Source organism: Ovis canadensis, chromosome 6 (genome assembly GCF_042477335.2).
Source record: "Ovis canadensis isolate MfBH-ARS-UI-01 breed Bighorn chromosome 6, ARS-UI_OviCan_v2, whole genome shotgun sequence".
NCBI lineage: Eukaryota > Metazoa > Chordata > Mammalia > Artiodactyla > Bovidae > Ovis > Ovis canadensis.
The window spans coordinates 40,513,469-40,533,471 of record NC_091250.1 but is presented as its reverse complement, the minus strand read 5'-3'; the positions used below and the strand labels follow the sequence as shown (position 1 = coordinate 40,533,471).

Genomic DNA, 20,003 nt, shown 5'->3' with positions numbered 1-20,003 from the left:
TTATTTAATCAACCTGGGATTGATTTTCATGCTTGCCATGTATGCATTCAATTTCATTTTTTTTCACATAGATAATTATTATAGTGCCCCTTATTGGAATACACCATCATTTATTTGCTCATTGATCTAAAGTGCCAGCTCTGTTACCAATCAGCTTTGCAAATACGTATGTGTAGGTCTGTGTCTGGGCTCTCTATTGTTTTATAGACTAACTCATCACTTTCTGTGTAGCAGAAATTCTGTTTTCAGTTCAAGCCTATTTGCTTCCGGGCATACTGTGCCACCACACTTCCCGGTCCCCCTTGCAGGTGAATGAGGCCATTTAGGAGTGAGTTCTCTAGGGCATGTAGACAGAGGTTAAATACATGACCTCCACACCTGGCCCCAGGTTTCTCACAGGACCCTTCATAGTCTCGTTTCGAGTTTGTGCCAGGTGTGGAGGACCCAGTAGAGCACTGCAAGTCCATAATCAATGGCAGAGTCTAGCCAGGAGTCTGGGATTTTAAACATCCCATGATCCTCCTCCCAGTTCATCTTCGTGTATCTCTCCCTCCTCATCTGCTACTAGTGTGCCTTGGACGTTAGTTTTTATTATCACTTGTTTAAACCGACACAGACGATTGAGAGCCAAGTGCATGAAGGTACGTGAGAAAGTAACCAGGTCAACTGCAAAAAACAGGTGTAACGGTGCCAGGATTGAAACGCATGTCTTTCAAATATTCAGGATTTTTATTCTAGGCACAGTTCTGTTCTAATGAATGGTGAATACTGTCAGGAGTTTCCTCATTCTTTTCTACCTGAAAAGAAATCACATTAGGAATTCTTTGAACTTAAGGGCAAATGTTTCTGATGTTGTTTTTACAGTCCTTCACTGATACAGATAAGATGTCTATGCTCCCTAGAGCAGTTGGAAGCAGCATTGTGAGCACAGCTTGAAACCAGCTTTTTTTTTTTGGTCTGTAATTCATCTTAATTGTGGCACACAGAATCATCTCTAGTTATAGCCTGAGAGGATCTTTCAGTTGGGACTTTCAAACTCTTAGCTGTGACACATGGGATCCAACTCCCTGACCAGGCACTGGACCACCAGAGAAGACCCCGCAGAGCAGCTTGGTTTTATACCTTGGCTCTCTTGCATAACTTGGTGTGTTGGGCAAGTTACTTAACCTCTCTGTGTCTGCTCATTTAGCCATAAGATGGAGATGATAATGATCTCATTGCACAGGGCTGATATGAGGAGTAAATGAGATGGTTTATGTAAAGCACCTCGAACAGTTAGGCAGCCTAGATGTAGTAAGTCTTATTAAATGTGGGTTATATAGTGTGAGAAATCCGAACTAATGACATATATTTGAGGAGACAGAAAAGATAGGTGGACAAGATTAAAAATTCAAATTGATGAATAATTGTGGAATTAGAGATATGTTGCTCTAATAGGATATTCTGGTAAAAATTAAAATATATCCTGGTCTTACCATCTGATGTATTTGTATCCGGGTATTAGGAAAACTACAGAAGAAGCCTATGCACAGCGAGGTTTCTTTTAAGACAGTAGACCAAGGAGCTTAAATAACTAATGTCTTCCGTGAGAAGTGTTGTTGTATTTGAAAACCTTGACGTGAATGACTCTCACACTAGCCAGTTCAGTTCAGTCGCTCAGTCGTGTCCGACTCTTTGCGACCCCATGAATCACAGCACGCCAGGCCTCCCTGTCCATCACCAACTCCCAGAGTTCACTCAGATTCATGTCCATCAAGTCGATGATGCCATCCAGCCATCTCATCCTCTTTCATCCCCTTCTCCTCCTGCCCCCAATCCCTCCCAGCATCAGAGTCTTTTCCAATGAGTCAACTCTTCACATCAGGTGGCCAAAGTACTGGAGTTTCAGCTTAGCATCAGTCTTTCCAATGAACATCCAGGACTGATCTCCTTTAGGATGGACTGTTTGGATCTCCTTGCAGTCCAGGTACTCTCAAGAGTCTTCTCCAACACCACAGCTCAAAAGCATCAATTCTTTGGTGCTCAGCTTTCTTCACAGTCCAACTCTCACATCCATACAGACTACTGGAAAAACCACAGCCTTGACCAGACGGACCTTTGTTGGCAAAGTAATATCTCTGCTTTTGAATATGCTATCTAGGCTGGTCATAACTTTTCTTCCAAGGAGTAAGCGTCTTTTAATTTCATGGCAGCAATCACCATCTGCAGTGATTTTGGAGCCCCCCAAAATAAAGTCTGACACATAAGCACATGCAATTTACAACTAGAATGTTATAATGAAGGGTACAAATAGCCTTTGTCAAAATGGAGATGAATACTTGTTCTAAAAGCTTCCCTCAAATACTGTCAAATATATTTTAAGGTGATCATTGCATAACTCAGAAAAGACAAAGTGGACAAGAGAATTAAAAATATATGCTACTTTATTGTCAAAATTGACAAACTTAATTTCCTTTAACAGGAATATTAATTTAAGGGTCTCTATAAAGCCATCACTATTTTGTGAGTATAAAAGACAAGAGGGTCAAAGACAACTGTTAGTGGGGAAAGGACAACAATTCTACATGCAGGCCAGATTCCTCACCCACAGAATCACAATGACCTTCAGAGCCCTAGGCAATAACAGACATGCAATACCAACTCAACTGATCTTGGCCCAGTCTGGTAAGATTCGCTTTGCACTATCTTTCCAAGCACTTGAAGAGTTCCGTTTGTTGGAACACTGGCTGATTTGAATAGTGAAATTTTACATTATTTATGGGATTAGAAACAGGATCACACCTTCTTTGAATTACACTAGGAGGAAGCTGGAGAAGGCAATGGCAACCCACTCCAGTGTTTTTGCCTGGAGGATGCCAAGGACGGGGGAACCTTGTGGGCTGCTGTCTATGGGGTTGCACAGAGTCGGACAAGACTGAGGCAACTTAGCAGCAGCAGCAGGATGAAGCCATGGTCCCTACAATGCTGGCCTCAGGTATGTAAAGTCCTGCCAATAGCTTGGGCAGGAGACTGAAATAAGCTCCTTATCCATGACCGACAGCAAGGATGTGAAGGCCTTCCTGAATGAACATTATAATGTGGGCTATGCTCTCTCCTTAGCATCAAAAGATAAGGATCTAGCTAGTTGGAACAAGAGAAAAAAATAAAGGCCTTTATTGTTCCCTTGAGACAGGTGTCCAAGGATGAAGAAAGCTGGGTGTGCATGCACTGGTTATCCAGATCACAATTTTCATTCTCTGTACTATAAACCAGATGTGTGTGTGCACCAAGTTGCTTCAGTAATGTCCAATTCTGTGTGACCCCATGGACTGTAGGCTTCCAGGCTCTTCTGTCCATGGGATTCTCCAGGCAAGAATACTAGAGTGGGTTGCCATGCCCTCCTCCAGGAGAGCTTCCCAATCCAGGGATTAAACTCAAGTCTTTTATGTCTTAAGCATTGGCAGGTGGGTTCTTTACCACTAGTGCCACCTGGGAAGCCCATAGACCAGATATATATATAGCCAAAGGAGACCTTGTAAATAGGTCCATCTTAAAAATTAAAACTAATGGTGTGCAGCTATCTTTGAAGTTTCAGGTTAAGGAAGTTTCCTTCAGTTCCCAGGAAAGGCCAAGGATGAGACAACACTGATATGTTGAGATGGTGATATCTGAGATTAAGTATATGTAAAAGTAAAATGAAGCTAAATTATCAAGTGAATGAGAAAGGAACCTGAACTCACTTATCCTTGTATACACTCACCATTCACTCAATAGAAGAGGAATCACTACATGCAAAAAAAAATCAGCATTTTCCATTTTTCTAGTTTAAAGATAAATACTTATGAACTAGAAAAACTGAGCAGGTATTGTACCATATTATTTAAAACAATACTGTGGTTACTGAAATGGTAGCTCAAGTTTTTGCCATCTCTTTGAAACAGAAGAGTGGAGAGGATGCAGAGAAACAGCAGTTTGTAACTCTGTTCTCAATGCAAGATTCCTTATTCACTTTTGCATGAGGTTAGAATCTAATTAAGCTCACCCACTTGATTAATTCTATCCTCCTGTATAAGAACTCTTCAAATTTGAGTAGGGGCAGGAAATGGGTAGTATGGGCTTTTGGAAATTTCGATGGGCTAAAAAGCATTCATATAAGATTCTGTGATTGAGAGGATCACACTGAAAACTTACAGAAAAAAAGCCATATGAAAATCAAACTAGGCAAAGTGGGTTTCTACAGTCTATTAGCAAGACTACCTGGAAAACTTGTGGAGTGAAATAAAAAACTAAAGTGTATTGCTTCTTTTCTTATTCTATTCCATTCCATTTTATAAAAACTGTGGTAAATGCAGACAATGTACTGGTCATTTCTCAATAGCCCCAAATAAGCCCTTCAGCTGGGGTGGCTGTGAATATGAACCACAAGGAAGATGATTTCAGTTTGGTGTGCCTTGCGGAGAGCAGGCAAGGCATGCTACAATGACTTTGGGCGGCTGTGAAGTTTTTATTACCCAATCATAAAAAGGACTCTTTCAAGTGCTTCCCTTTTAGCACTCTTCAATGACTGTTGTGCCAATCAAGGAGTAAAGCTTTTTCTTAACAAGTCGGAATCCTGAGCTCAGGATCAGAGTTCGCCTGAGGCCAGAGGAGAAGCGACCTCGACTAAAGAAAAAATCCCTGAAGCTCGTCCATGAGCAGTTCTCCTGCTTAAACACCAGGGTGAGCTCAAAGGTGGGCACCACGCTAGAATCACACACAATCCTATCCAGCTTTTTACATACATTTTCAATTTCCAAGTTCACGTGCATAACACAGCCCCGCAGACCACAGGGCTCCGTGGAGGAAAGTCTCAGGACGTCTTGAGCAATCCTCTGGGTCAGTTTCTCAGGAACAAGGACTCTGGAGCAGCCAAGTTTGGTGTGCTTAGATTTGGACAGACAGTTCTCCAGCATTTTTACCAAACTCTGGCAAGTTGTCTCCTCAAATACCACCTCATTGAGGTTGGGCTCAGGAACAACATAATCCCAGTAGTCAAAATCTGTGGAAAATGGACGTTTAAGATGAAAACAAACAAACAAACCCAGGAGCATGAAAAACACACCCAGGTTTGGCAACACTGTTTATTTCTATCTGTCAGATCTACTCTTCTAATATTTGTTTGGAAGTCATTTGACCTCACTTTGCTGTTAACTTTCTGAGTAACAAAGCAAATCAACTGACCTGACACTGAAAGTTCATCTATGAAATAAAGGTATTGATAAATAGGTAGGTAGCCTATCACCATTTTTCAATAAACTTAATGTGAGTACACACACAATCTTAAAGACTACGTAACCAAATCTATTCAGGGCTATTTTAGAATACTAGTGATTTTCTTTTCTATCTTGCTTCCTGATTTGCTTATGGGGCATTTCAAGTTTCCTTTTATAGAGACTATGCATTAGGTTTGGACTAAAAATGTTAATAATATTTTTGGACTAAGGATTGTTACTTTCTAAGAATTCATTCATTTATTCTTATAAAACAGTGGGTTTTTTTGCTATTATTCTTTAGTGATGAACTTAAAATGACTTTGATGATGAGCTATATTAAACATCAATTAAATTTGTGTTTTCTTTAAAAGTCTTTACTGGAATAACCTGTAGATCCCAATTTTAGCTTCAACCTCTTCGATTAAAAATTGCCCACAGAGAAGACTTCTGAGGTTCACAAGGATATTTATAACTGGCTGGGTGGGTTTTTTTTTTTTTTTTTTTTGAGCCAAGCAAAACAAAATAGTCCTAGGAACACAAAATTAGATTTGCTCAAAGGAAAAGAGATAGCTCTGCATTTGGTCACCTACCTTCCAAATTAATCCTACCCCTTGGCAGGATGCCACACCACACAGTCAACTGAGCAGGTCACAGGCAGATGCCCTGTGGGCTCCCTGCCTGAAGCCTTCTGCATCTTTGTTGGCTGCTACATCACTTATATACTTAGATCACTGTGTGTGTGTGTGTGTGTGTGTGTGTGTGTGTGTTTTAATAAATAAAACAAATGCACTCCAAATTATAAGGCTCTTTTTAAAAAAAAAATCTACGTTGAAGACAGAGAATTTTAGAGCTTTGGCTTATAAAATTAGATCATCAACCACTTCACCTTCTAAATGAGGAAGGCCCAATGATCTTAAGCAATTGATCTACATCCACACAGATTCTGCGTGGCAGCACAGCATGTTAATTTAGACACTGTTGTTTAAAATTACAAGACAATATGTCCAGCATCACTGCAGTTTTAAAGCTTCCCTTTGGCATTAAAAAATGAAATAATGGGTATATCCACAAATAGAATACTATTCAGCAAACCAAAATGAACACATACTGATAGAATCAACAGCATGGAATGGATCTCAAAATCATTAGGCGGTGGGAAAGAAACCAGATACAGAGAGTACATATTACATGCTCCATTTGCATGTAGTTCTAGAGGTAAAAGTAATCTATAGTGACAAAAAGGAGATCAGTGTTTCCCTGGAGACATGGGAGAGGTAGAGTGGGTACAGCAAATGGGTCTGTGGGGCTTTGGGGGCAGAAGGTGATGGTACTGGTTACACAGGTGAATACATTTGTCAAAATACACATAACTGTATACTTAAAATTCACCATAACTTCACAACCATGTAGGGTAGGGGCCTGTATAGTTTTTAATCCCAAGGAGTCTATCAGCCACAGACTAGACCAGGTAGCCCTTGGGATTTTATTTTTTGCTTCTTTTGATTCTCACTATCATAGACAGAAGATGCTGTTTTTAAAGAATCTCTTTAAGATGGATTTTATAGCATCTCCAAAATTCAAGGAGAGGGTCCACACGGCATGCCTGCCAATCTCAATCCATCCAGGGAATGAGGCCTTTGGAGGGAAGAGAGGTAGGCGGTTGGGAAACTCACCATTTAGCAGGCTCCCCGGGTGGAAGCCATGGTCCACCAACTCTGAAATGCTGGCCGGGTTCTTACTGCTCAAGCTGCCAGTTGCAACCATGGTCAACGGCTCTGTTTCCCTCGCGGGGCGGAACGGCCTTTCCGGGGAGCTAGAAAAAAGAGGCAAGAAGGACAGATTTGCAAAAGCAAGCAAGACGTGCAGGAGTTCCTAAAATGCCCAGCGTCCCCGGAGCGAACAAGGCGAGGCATTCATTTTCCAAAGGGGTGGAATCGGCCTCTTCAACTCAGGTTCACAAAACCCTGGGAGCAAAGACGCCAACTAACAGCCACAATCTTCAACTAACTCAAAGTTGGCAAAACTCGGAACCGATTTGCCCCGCGGAGCTCACCCCTGAGCCCAGAGGAGCGGAGCCCCATTCCTCCCACCCAGGCAGCCCCCGGCCTCACTTGCTGGGGGTGCGCCGGGGCCGACGTGCTCGCTGGTCCAGCAGCGGGTAAATCGAGGCCGGCCCGGTCTTCAGGAACCCCCTCCCTCGGGGGCTCAGTGACCTGCGGGCCCAAGCAGCCACCGGCACCTTGCTCGTTCCCCGCCCCGCAGGTTCAGGCTCCACTAAGCTGCATCGCCGCGGGGGCTTTGAGCACTTTATATGCCCAGCCTCCTCTCCCGGTCCCGGCCCGCCCACCTGAACCGCCCCGCCCCGGGCCCGCGCCCCGCCTCCCCGGGGTCGGGTTGCATCTCCACCCGCACACTTCCAGCAGCCCCAGGCGAGCCGCTGGGAGTTAAGGAAAAGTTTGCGGTAGGGTTGACACCTGTTGTTTTTTGCGGTGGGCCACGGGTCACCACGAGTGCAATCCTGGGTGCACGACTCGCCCCAAACTGATCGCTCGCCTCCGCCACCAACCTGGATTCTTGGGTGCGACCCCTCTCCCCAGCGTGTGCACACACACTCACGCTCCTGATGGCCTTGGTGAGGTTCTGTCCCGGAGAAGCGGGAATCTTTCTGACTTTGTCTATGACCGTGACCCGAGTCTTTGCTCTGACATGCCGAACACTGTGCTTAAATGTTTATCTGTTCAACGGGCACCATTTATGCACTTAGTGCTGGCCTCTGACGGAATTAATTCTAATCCGCTTCGCGTCCCAAGGTTTCTGTACTCCTTTCCCGCACGCGGTCGGCTCTAGCTTGCCTTCCCGCATCCGAGGCTCCCCAGCCTGGGGTCTTCTCGGCACCTTCCTAGCGTTTCATCTATGACTAACGCGTTTTCTCCGGGAGAAGGGTGAGCCTGTTACTCTTCCAATTAGACCTGGCTCCAGAGAGCCAGCAGCTTGAATGAAGTTTGCCAAGAAACTAAACAAAACCTTTAGTTGGTAGTTTTATTCCTAGTTTTTTTTTTTTTTTTTAAACAGAATCTCTATAGTGGCGGTATCAATTTACATTTCCTCCAACAATGCAAGAGGGTTTCCTTTTCTTCACACCCTCTCTGGCACTATTGTTTGTATATATTTTTGATGGTGACCATTCAAACCAGTGTGAGGTGATACTCCATTGTAGTTTTGATTTGCATTTCTCTAATAATGAATGTTGTTGAGCACACTTTTCATGTGTTTATTAGCCATCTGTATGTCTTCTAAAGAAGAATGTCTGTTTAGGTCTTCTGCCCTTCCTGCAATTAAAAAAAAAAAATTGGGGTTTTAGCTGCTTCCACGACCCGTCTAGGTTTCTGGGAGCAGTTGTGGTTCTCAGAGACAGAAGCTCCTGGCCAGCCCCATTAGGGGAAGGAACTTGGGCATGGGCAGTCTTGAGGGGCTTGAGGGAATGAAGATACAGTGTTTTATATCCCTGTGAAGCTTGATGTCCTGTTCTGAACCTGAGCGCACAGTGGAACAGAGGAGTGCGGCAGGGTCAACACCCTGGCACAAGCCATCAGCAAGAAGCTACACATTCTGTGTTCTTCCACAGTGCCTAAGCCTGCCTGTTCACTCCCTGGTGTGCCAGTAGGAGATGATCTGGTCAGAGGGAGCTTTCCCAATGACAGTGGTGGGTCAGGAGAGGAAACGGAGGGGATGCTTCAGGGAGAAGACTCTCTATAAGTAGGAGGTGCTACCCTTGGCTCTCAATCCTATAATCTACAAGGATCTGTGTAGGGTTAGGGCCTTGAGAAGCAGTTTCAGCTGGCCAGACTGAAAACTCTTCTGAAGTAAAACAACAGCGGAAGGGGTAAGGAAGGCGTGATAAACAGATCAGTAGAAGGACACTGGGAGGCAGAGCAGCAGAAAGCCAGCTTGACAGTCCATTTTTAACTCGGCTTAGGCAGCTGCGTGCTGCCTGAAGGTCAGGGAGCCAAGGGAGGAGATGCTGATAGGCAGATTTCCACTTCTACTTCAGCAGTAGAAAAGGGCCAAATAGACAAGCCACTTTAAGCCAAACACTTGCAGTGGCAAGTGTGGTCAGGACCAATGGATGGTCAAGTTGGGGAGGGCAGCTGCCTGGCAGCTGGGGGTAGGGTTAGGACACTACTCTCCTTATCTGGGTGCCAGGGCTAATGAGGCTCACCTGCTTCTAAGGAGAGTAATTCGGATTGATATAAAAAGTGATGTGAACCTATACTAGTGAAGTAAAGAAATGACCCGTTTCAGTTTCCTTAGGGTGTTTAGGCATAGGGCTTCTCAAGTGGCTCAGTGGTAAAGAATCTGCCCGCCAAGCAAGAGATGCTGGTTAGAGATCCCTGGGTGGGGAAGATCCCCTGGAGGAGGAAATAGCAACTCACTCCAGTATTCTTGTCTGGAGAATTCCATGGACAGAGGAGCCTGGAGGGTTATAGTACATGGGTTTGCAAAGAATCAAGACACTGAGTCACTGAGCACGCACCCGTAAATTAAGTACTCCCAAAGGGCCAGAAAGATTATTGAACCTTATAGCAGCTACTCTCAGCTCACCTGAGTAACTGAAATTTTGCCAAGTCCTTGGGGATTTTACCACAGAAAATAATTTACTTATGTATGAAAGATGAATAATGTAATTTTTTAGCTGAAAGGGCCTTGCTTTCAGAAATTATAGAACATAAGAAATTACTGATATAGAACACAGTTCCTGGGGTAATGAATGGAAATTGTCTTTAAAAAATCTACTTAAAAAGGTAAAAAATTCATTCTGTCTCTGGTTTGCATGTTTTTCAGGGTTAAATGAACAGAGCTGATTTTTCCAAAGGAACTATAGAATAGAATTAGGAAAAACTGTTAGTAAGTGCCACAATAGTCTTGTCACAAGATAGCGTGTTAGAGTTTGTACTGTTGTGAATACGCTTAATTGCTTATAACTGAAAGTTGATCACATTGGCGTACCTCAGGTGTTTACCAGATACAGTGATGAAGTTTATTTCATTGCTGGTTTGTTATATCCTTTCTAATTAACATTATAAAGATAGTGAGGGTGTTTGCTGGAAATAACCATTGTATATGAAGAGAAAATATAATTGTTAAATAATTGATTAACTTTCATACACCAATGTACTATAACAAGCTACCAAAATCATAGGCAAGGACTTTAACTTAAGCATGCTTGCTTTTTTATTATTACTATAATTTACTTATCTGTCTCCCACAAAAAAGAGAAATAGCAGCAATGAATGGCAACAGTATATTCATCTGATGCATACACAAATATTTAAGTTCCATGCTTCCTCGTGTATAAATATAGTATTTATAATATCACTGCTTACATAAAGTGCAAATTTAAACTACCAGCGATTTTGTAAAAAAGACAGACAATATGATGTTTTAATGTATTGTTATAGGAAATATTGGTATCTTGTGCATTTGTGATTTAGAGTGTTGAATATTTATTACTTGTTTTGCCAGCCTGTTTTCTCTTTTTATCCAATGTGTACCATTGTTCCTGAGCTCTTATTAATACATTTACATTCAGTGCATTGCTTATTTCATTTCATAAACTATGACACTGGAGGGGAAAATGACTGTGTTTCTTAATCTGTACAATAGGTTCAGGGAGGATTTACAGAATATGAAAGTTGATCTGTGCAATATCCAAAGCCCCTTATCAAACTCATAAAGTTGTTGTGAGGATTAAAAGAGAAACCCTTATAATCAATTTAAAATATTATCCCTTTTTTAATAAAATAAATCTGAGATCTTTGATTTCACACTGTCTCTAGCTTTCCTTAGTTGTGCTAAATTCTAACCCTCATGTGAGGTCTTAGAACAGAGCCTGTTACACAGCAAGTACTTAATAAGTGATAGTTATTGTTGTTGATTTTATTGTTATCTTGAAATTGTAGTTTTCTGGTTCAATGAAGTCAATGCTAGAGGGGCTACATGGGGTTAGAGAAGTATTGCTAAGGTAGAACACAATTTATGGTCTTTAATGTTTTTAGGAAATCTAGAAAATATTTGCCACTGATTAGGAAGAACTTTTTTATTAGAATATGTGCATAACTGTTTTGGGGAGTGGTGAAGGATATCTCCCAATGATATGTAAGAAAATATTGTGGATAAAAAGTTACCTGATTAATGCTTCATAATCTAGAAAATGGTTTCCTGGAAAAAAATAAAATTTATAGACATTTAGAATCATTGACTGTAAAACCATCCAGTTGTATCAAGATAAGTATGACATTCTGGATGAGATAGTTCATCATTATTTTTATTTGTCTTTGAGGATGTTCCACCCAATAAAATTTCCATTTCATCATTAAATATGCAATATGAGTTATTCTATGATATATTGAAAGATTTTCCATTAAGTAACATGGAGACTTAATTATTAAGTATAAGGCAAAAAAAAGGTCCAATATAAAATAATATAATATCTACTGCTGCTAAAAGCTGAGAGAATTTTCCAGTAGCAGAAGGCTTCACTTCTCTAAATTCAAGCAGAGAAATGGTTCCCATAGTGACTTATCTCTTAAAATAGTTGTATGACTTTTTTCTCCTAATAAACAATGGTGTGTATTATCTCCTTTTAAATAAAGCAAGCTGATATGTTTAAAAGCACACAGTCTCTACTTTTCCTTAATTATGCAAAAGTTTCGAATTCAGGTGCCTACATAAGGGAATGTCAGCCAAGAATGTGGAGGATGTCCTTGACTTTTTTCTAGGGATGCAACTTAAAACCTTGGCAAGCCCCAAATTTGAGAATACCAGAATGTCATACCTTTTCTTTGGAATTCTTATAAATAAAGCTATGCATTCATGTAGGTGCTGGTCCTTCATTGTTCCCCCTTCCTTTGCCAGCCTAGTGTCCTATTCTGGTGGACGAGCTTTGTACAGCTTTTGTTGTTTACATTTGTTTCCCAGAAAAGTTATAATTTGCTTTATGGCATAAATTTGGGAGATAGTATGAGAAGAGAATTAAATCCCAAGAATGCCCAATGGACTAGATGGGGTTTCTGCAGAGTAGCCTTTAGAATATATCTGATCCCAATTTTGCAGATGTCAAGTATATTAAAATGAAAAAGCTTGACAAAGTCACAGAGAGGTTCCAGTTTTTGATATTTATGGTGTAGTAGTTAAACACATGGACTGTGGAGCCTGACTATTTAGGTGCATATCCCAGCAATGACACAGACTAGCAGTATAGACATCAGCAAGGTCTTTAACGTTTCTGTGACTCCATTTCTGTGACTCCATTTCTGTGTTTAAAATGGGAATTGTAATAACTTGACCTTATGAAGGGCCTTTGTGGGGATTAAATGAGTTAATACACAATGGGCTCAATAAACATCAGCCATGATTAGAACTGTGTATTTTGCTCTGATCTTGAAAATCCCAATGCCCCAGTGATCTTGTTATGAAAAGGTAGCTTGAGGAGTGTGATGTCTGTTTAAGGTGTGTATAAAAGTGTATCTTTGTTACACATTCATTCATTGGTTGGTTGACATTCAGAAGTATTTATTGAATATTGATTCTCTGCCAGGCACAGAGAATGCAAGAGTCTCTATATCCTAGAGATTGTAGTTTAGAAAGATGTGCAGACAAATTAATATAAGATTACAATTAATGAGCCAAGTTAGGAGAGCTACAGTGCACTGTGGCAGTGCAATGATATAAGCACTAATATGTTCTGAAGGAGGTTTTATAGCGTTGCTAGTCACCTTGTTTCATGGACCAGTAGCATGAACATTACTTAGGAGCTCCTAAGAAATGCAGAACCTCAGTCCTCAATCCAACTCAAGCAGAATCTGCTTTTTAAAAAGACTCCTAGGTGATTCATATGGTATGCAATTAAATTCTGGGAAGCTCTGCTTTTTTAAAAAAGTATTTATTTATTTGGCTGTATCAAGTCTTAGTTGCAACATGTGAAATCTTTAATTGCAGCATACGAACTCTTAACTGTGGCATAGGGGATCTAGTTTCCTGACCAGGGATGGAACATGGGCTCCCTGCTTTGGGAGCATGGAGTCTTAGCCACTGGACTATCAGGAAAGTCTCGGGAAGCTGTGCTTTTAATTATAGAGAATAAACAAAACAATAAGATGATCTAAGTATTTGTAAAACTTTTTCTGGGCCAATTAATAAAAAGTATTTATTGAGTTCCTACTCTATAATAAGGCCTGGCCTTGATGAAAGGTGGTTCCCAGCTGGGCAAATGTTTGTGGAGTCTCCATAGCTCCTACTGGCCATCAAGACCTTGGGCTTGGCTCAAGAAATCATGCACAGCTATGAATAATATTATAGAAAAATAAAATCCTATTTAATAAACTTGACACACTATCAAACTCTAAATTGTTTTTAATCTTGATGAAATGGAAGCCAGTTATATAAAAAAAGAAATGGGCTTAAATTGTAAAATGTATTTAAAATGATTGATTGGGGGAATGTTGAATTTGGAAACAACAAATTTGGAAGGAAGGGAGTAGTATAGAAAGATATATGTCTTATTACCTCCAAATTTACTGGAGACGGTAAGTACAGTTATGCAAGTTTTCATCTCTTCTTCTGAAATCATATCATAAAATATACTTTAAAACATTGACTTGATGTTTTGAAATATTGTGCTGTGGTTAAGAACTATTTTAATAAATGATACACAGTAACAGAGGTTCTAAATCATAAATTGCTGAAGCAGCCTTTTGGGAGATGTCAATATACCTGGACGCACACTGAAGTTGTGTGACATTATTGATGCATTGTATCAAGTTGAGCAATAAGTGGTACTTAGAAAATTATTTGTAGCAATGCATAATTACTTTGGCAGTAGATTTAGACCTCCATATGCTAAAAGCAAGACAGTGCTCACCTCCATATGTGGAGGGGAACAGCACACCCCAGTGATTTGACTAAAGGCTGTGACTCAGTCAGGCTAGGCTTCAAATCCTGGATCTGCCACAGATAGGCATCCTGAAATTAACTGAAATCCTTTGAATGTCAGCCTCCTCATCTGTAATGTAGAACATTCAATGAAACAACATGTTACGTTTCTGGCAACATAATTTGTACATATGAAGAACTCAGTCAAAGGTGGCCATCTAAACACACATAGCTTATGTGAATTTGCACACGTAAGTAAAAGCACATTCTATTTAAGCAACTAATTTGTCATGTGCTGTGTTGGGCTTTTGAGGTTGTAGTAAATTTTACTTTGCAGATAATGGATAATAAAGGGTATACTGGTGGGAGAATTAGAAGACCTGGCCCCACATATAGCTTTCACACGGACTTGGTCTCTGACCTGGGCACAGGATAAGGTAGCAGAATCACCCAGAAGTATTGAAAAACTAAAAAAGAGATTCACCCAGCTGGGAGGAGGAGAGAGTTATTTATGGATTCCAGAGCAATAGAGACAAAGGTCTGACTTTTTGGCAGTGTCTAGCAGGCGGCAGATACTACAGAGGAACTGGGCAGACTTCCCATATTTGAAAAAGATTCTCGCTGCACGCTGAGGACCATTCAGAAGCAGGAAATGGCCAGAGCAGATGGATGCTGATGGCACAAGTGATGGATATGTTGTGGGCAAACAATGACTAGAGGGAGGCTGTCTTCATCCCCACCCCACTCCTGGAATCTCAACATTGCACAGAATTCACCATCTTTGACATAAGCATTGGGTCTATGGAGTGGGAGGATGAGTATGGTGAGGGGAAGTGGGACTGAAATGAAAGTAACCTACTTCTTGGTGGAATAAAGCATAAATATCACATACTAAGCTAAACAGTAAACAAAAAAGCAGTAATATTGCTTAGTTATACTTCTAAAAATATGTTAATTTTTTGTTTCATTCAATTTACACATCATAATGTGGTTTTCTTGGACACCCTATTTTAGCATTTATATCTAATGTAAGAGTTCCATTTCCAGTGCACAGTTACTATGAAAACTCCATAAATAAGAAATGTATTTATATTTTCTAAATCAGTAATCTATTTTAAATACACATTACAAAGATATAAGCCTTGTAAGAAATTATGTAGGTAGAATCTTACAAGTTTAATTGTAAAAATTAGTTTTAAAATAATGATCTTTACACTTTTATCTTACTCTTAAGTAACCTAGGGGAAGTATTACTGAGGCAGGTCCAGAAAACTCAAAATGCATTAATAAAGTATAATTGACTTTGACTTTACAAACAATTTAAAAGCTGCAAAGTGAAAAATCAAATTCCTGTTGCTACTTCTCATTCATATCATTCTTTGTACCCCCTGCCTGGAAGTAACCACTTTTATTAGTTTTTATGCTTTCTTCTAGAATTTCTTTATGGAAATAATACTAATATATATTCTCATTTTCACTTTTTTCACTCTAAAGGAAAAAACTGTGTGTTCTTCTCATTGCCTTTTTGCACTGAATATAAAACTTAAGAGTTCTTTGTGTATGAACTTATAATTATTCTCTCTAGCCTATAAAGTACTAGTGTTCTGCCTTATAGATTTTCATCTCACCTGTACATTACAAGGGATATTTTGATTATTGATAGATATTTTATAGTTACATACAATTCTTTAATGAATAATCTTATTCAGAAGTCACTTTGAATGTGGGAAAAATTAAGATAAATTCTAGAGGAGGGGCTTTTGAAACCAAAGACAACTATGCAAAATATAGTTTTGAAAGATCTTGATCAATTATCTTTTTCAGAGGTTGTACAGTTTTGGGGACCCACCAATAAAGTATGAGAATTTCTCTTCTCACAGGCTCTCCAACATTTGTTCACTTCATAACTATTTTAAGCATTTTCTATGCCTTTTTATATAGTTTTAACATGCTCTGAAAACCTATTGGCTGGAGTTGCAATTTCATTCATTCATGGTAGGAAATGTATTGTCCTATTTTGAAAAGGGAGAAACTGTAAGTGGAATGTATTAATCACAATTCTCAGGAAAAACTAGAAATATATCAAAGTTTTCCTAATTCCCAGTTTTGGAAAAGTATCAGGGCTGTATCTACAATGATTATTATAACTTCAGATTGGTCGGTTAAGGCAGCAAAAGTTTTTTTTTTTTTTTTCTTTCTACAGTTCCATTTGTACTGAATTTTCAATCAAATGTTATGGTTATGGTTATGTACTCTGGTTATGTAAGGACATTGCTGTGTTTATTGAGGCCAAAGTTCCTTTGGTTTCTTTTAAGGAGAAAATCTTCATTTAAAAAGAGAAAGACATCTTTTTAAACATAAAATTTACAAATTGCCTATATTTTTACTTGAGTGTTCAAATAATTCAATAACATTTCCCTCTTTTAACCACTGCAAAATTATAACTCATGGTAGAATATTCAGTTAAATGAAATTTGGTACATCAGAAAATTTGGTACTCATATTGAGTACGGAAGAGATCATGGGTTCAAGTGCAGGTTTGAGAGTGTTCTAGGTCTGCTCTAATTGATAGCCACTATACACATGTTGCATTGAACACTTTAAAATGTGACTAATCCAAAGTGAGCTGTGTAAAATACACACCAGATTTCAAAGATTTAATCAAATATAAAGAATGCAAAACATCTCATTAATAATTACATTATGTCTGTTACATGTTGAAGTAGTAAGATTTTTATATATTGGATTACAGAAAATATCAGAATTAATTTCACTTCTTTTTAGAATTTTTTTAATATAACTACTAGAAAATTAAAATACTATATGTGGTTTGCAGTCATTGTTCACTTTAAGAAATACAAGGCAGTACTATTCTACATCTTCGCCACTTCACCTTAAAAAAGGAAGCATAGCAGTTTCTTTGCATATAAATGAGGATTTGAAAATTCTTTTTTTTAATTTGAAGTATAGTTGTTTTATAATATTGTGTTAGTCTCAGGTATACAGCAAAGTGATTTGGTTATAGATATGCTTATATTCTGTTTTCTTGAGGGTTTGAAAATTCTTAAAAGTATACTCTGTAAATGGTAACTATTAAGTTGGGGGATCAGGTTTACTGTACTTTAAATATATTAAAATCTACTCTATTTAGTGTAGCATTCTCAAATTTTAAACAACTCTTACAGTCATGTACCCACCATTACCACCACAATCAATACAAATAGTTCCGTCACCACAAAATATTATTACCTTGTGAGTATTTGTAATCAACCTCTTGCCTGAAGCCCAGCCCTGGGCAAACATGTTACATATATGGATTCACAGTCTGTAGACTTTTGACTCTTGTTTCTTTTGCTTAGCATAATTCATTTGAGATTCGTCCAAGTTGTTGTATTAGTAGTTCTTTCCATTTCTGAGTACTATTCAATTGCATATATGTACCACGCTTTGTCTATCCATTTGGAGTTGAAGGACATTTGGGTTTTTTCCAGTTTTTGAGGATTATGAGCAAACTCAGTGTATATATTTGCTTACAGATTTGTATATTAATATACATTATCATTTCTCTTAGGTAAGTACCAAGAGACTGGAATTGCTGAGTCATATGGTGTTTGTTTAATTTTATAAGAAGTTGCCAAAATGTTTCCCCAAGTGGTTCCAGTTTTGTACTTCCCCCCAGCAATGTATTAATATGAGTATTCCCAGGTGTGCCATACCTTTGCCAGAATATGATACTGTCATTCCTCTGCCTTTTTTCTTTTTAATTTTAGTCCTTCTAATAGGAAGGTAATAGTATCTCATTATGGTATTAATTTTTATTTTATTCATGACTCATTTTGTTCAACATCTTTTCATGAGCTTGTCATATGTATGTATTATTTGATGAAATATATGTTGAATTTTTTTGCCCTTGGCTTTTTAATGGATTTTTTGAGGCTTGAGAGTTCTTTATTATTATTGAGAATTTGAGAGTTCTTATTATTGAGACTTGAGGGTTCTTTATGAATTTGAGATGTAAGTCCCCTATTACATAGATGCTTTGCAAACATTTTTTACCAGTGTGTAGCTTTTTAATTCTTTTAGCAGTGTATTTTGAAAAAAGTTTTAAGTTATGATAATGTCCAATTTGTCAGTACTTTCATGAGTCATATTTTTGTGTCATCCAACAGTTTCTATATAACTCAAGATTACAACTATTTTCCCCATGTTTTCTTCTAGAAATTTTATAGTTTTACATTTATGTGTATGATCTACTTTGAGCTCCTTTTTATATATGATAGATGGCGTGGGCTGAAATTATTATTTTTTACCTATAGATGCCCAGTTGCTCTAGCATCATTTGTTGGAAAACAATATCCTTAATGGAATTGCCGTTGCATCTTTATGAAAAGTCAATTGACTATATACATGCCACTTTATTTTTGGTATTTATTGTACTCTATTAATCTATATGCCTGCCTTTTACCAATATCACAAGTCTTGAAAGCAGGTAATGTGAGTCTTCTAATTTTGTTCTTCTCTTTGAAAATTATTTTGGCTTTCTAGTTCCTTTGTGTCTTCATATGAATTTAGAATCAGCTTGTTAATTTCAAAAGAAAATGTCTTCTGGGATTTGATTAGAAATACATTGAATACAGATATGTTTAGAAAAATTTTTTCAACTTTGAGTTTTCCAATAATAAACATGATACAAGTTCTCCATTTATTTAAGTCTTTGATTTCTTTTTTAAACATCTGTAGTTTTCAGCTTACAGAAACTGCATATATTTTTTTATTTATACATATTACATTTTATGCTATTTTAAAATTTCAAGTTCCAGTTGTTCATTGCTAGCATATAGAGTGGAGAAGGCAATGGCACCCCACTCCAGTACTCTTGCCTGGAAAATCCCATGGACGGAGGAGCCTGGTGGGCTGCAGTCCATGGGGTCGCTAAGAGTCAGACACGACTGAGCAACTTTGCTTTTACTTTTCACTTTCATGCATTGGAGAAGGAAATGGCAACCCACTCCAGTGTTCTTGCCTGGACAATCTCAGGGAAGGGGGAGCCTGGTGGGCTGCCGTCTCTGGGGTTGCACAGAGTCGGACACGACTGAAGCGGCTTAGCAGCAGTGGCAGCAGCATATAGAAATGCAATAGAAATACAGAAATACTATAAAAATGCAGAAATATAAGATATAAGAAAATTGACCTGTTCTTTAACTCTTGCTAAAATGACTTAGTAGTCCTACTAACTTTTAAATAAATTCTTTGGGATTTTCTCCACAGGAATCATGCTATCCCTAAATAGATAGTTTTATTCCATTCATTCCAATCTGCTTTTGTTTCATTTTTTAATTTTCCCTTTATCGCACTGAGCAGATCCTCAGGCGGGATGTTGAATGTGAGTAGTGAGAAAGGATATCCTTGTCTTGTTCTCACTCTTGGGGAAGCATGCAGTTCACATTATTGTAAACTGTAATGTTAGCTGGAGACATTTTGGAGATTCTCTCCATCACACTGAGGAAACTCTCTACTAATCCTTGTTTGCTAAAAGGATTTTTATTATGAATGGACGTTAAATTTTGTCACATACATTCTTCTACATCTTTTGTGATGATTATGAGATCTTCTGCTTTACTCTGTTGATATAGTGAATTACATCTATTGATTTCAGAATGTTGAATCAGCCTTACCTTTCCTCGTGATGTATTATTGCTTTCATATACTTGGGTTCAATTTACTAGTATTTTGCTAAGCTATGACAAACATAGACAGTATATTAAAAAGCAGAGACATTACTTTGATGGCAAAGTTCCATCTGCTCAAAGATATGGTTTTTCTAGTAGTCATGTGTGCATA

General features: G+C 38.7%; 1 protein-coding gene and 1 long non-coding RNA gene across 3 annotated transcripts in view; one reads left to right on the top strand and one right to left on the bottom strand.

The window, feature by feature from the left end:
- Positions 1-2,405: 2,405 nt before the first annotated feature.
- Positions 2,406-7,652, bottom strand: DDIT4L (DNA damage inducible transcript 4 like). The gene is made up of 3 exons (XM_069593627.1): positions 7,343-7,652; positions 6,905-7,044; positions 2,406-5,017 (listed from the first exon to the last, which is right to left on the bottom strand). The coding sequence occupies exons 2-3, from the start codon at positions 6,993-6,995 to the stop codon at positions 4,527-4,529; spliced, it is 582 nt and encodes a 193-aa protein (XP_069449728.1). The 5' UTR covers positions 6,996-7,044; positions 7,343-7,652; the 3' UTR covers positions 2,406-4,526.
- Positions 7,653-7,671: 19 nt separating this feature from the next.
- The window catches only part of LOC138442371 (uncharacterized), a 75,221-nt gene continuing 62,889 nt past the window's right edge, over positions 7,672-20,003 (top strand). Inside the window, exon 1 of one of the 2 annotated variants that reach the window (XR_011257669.1) lies at positions 7,672-7,863. This is a non-coding gene — a long non-coding RNA (uncharacterized lncRNA). The remainder of the gene's footprint in view (positions 7,864-20,003) is intronic. The other variant, XR_011257670.1, reaches the window with a different exon arrangement.

Bases quoted from the DNA above. Each gene is read 5' to 3' on its own strand.
- DDIT4L (XM_069593627.1), bottom strand. From the start codon at position 6,995: ATGGTTGCAACTGGCAGCTTGAGCAGTAAGAACCCGGCCAGCATTTCA. The intron at 5,018-6,904 runs GTGAGTTTCCCA...CATTTTCCACAG, and splicing joins CCCGGGGAGCCTGCTAAATG to ATTTTGACTACTGGGATTAT.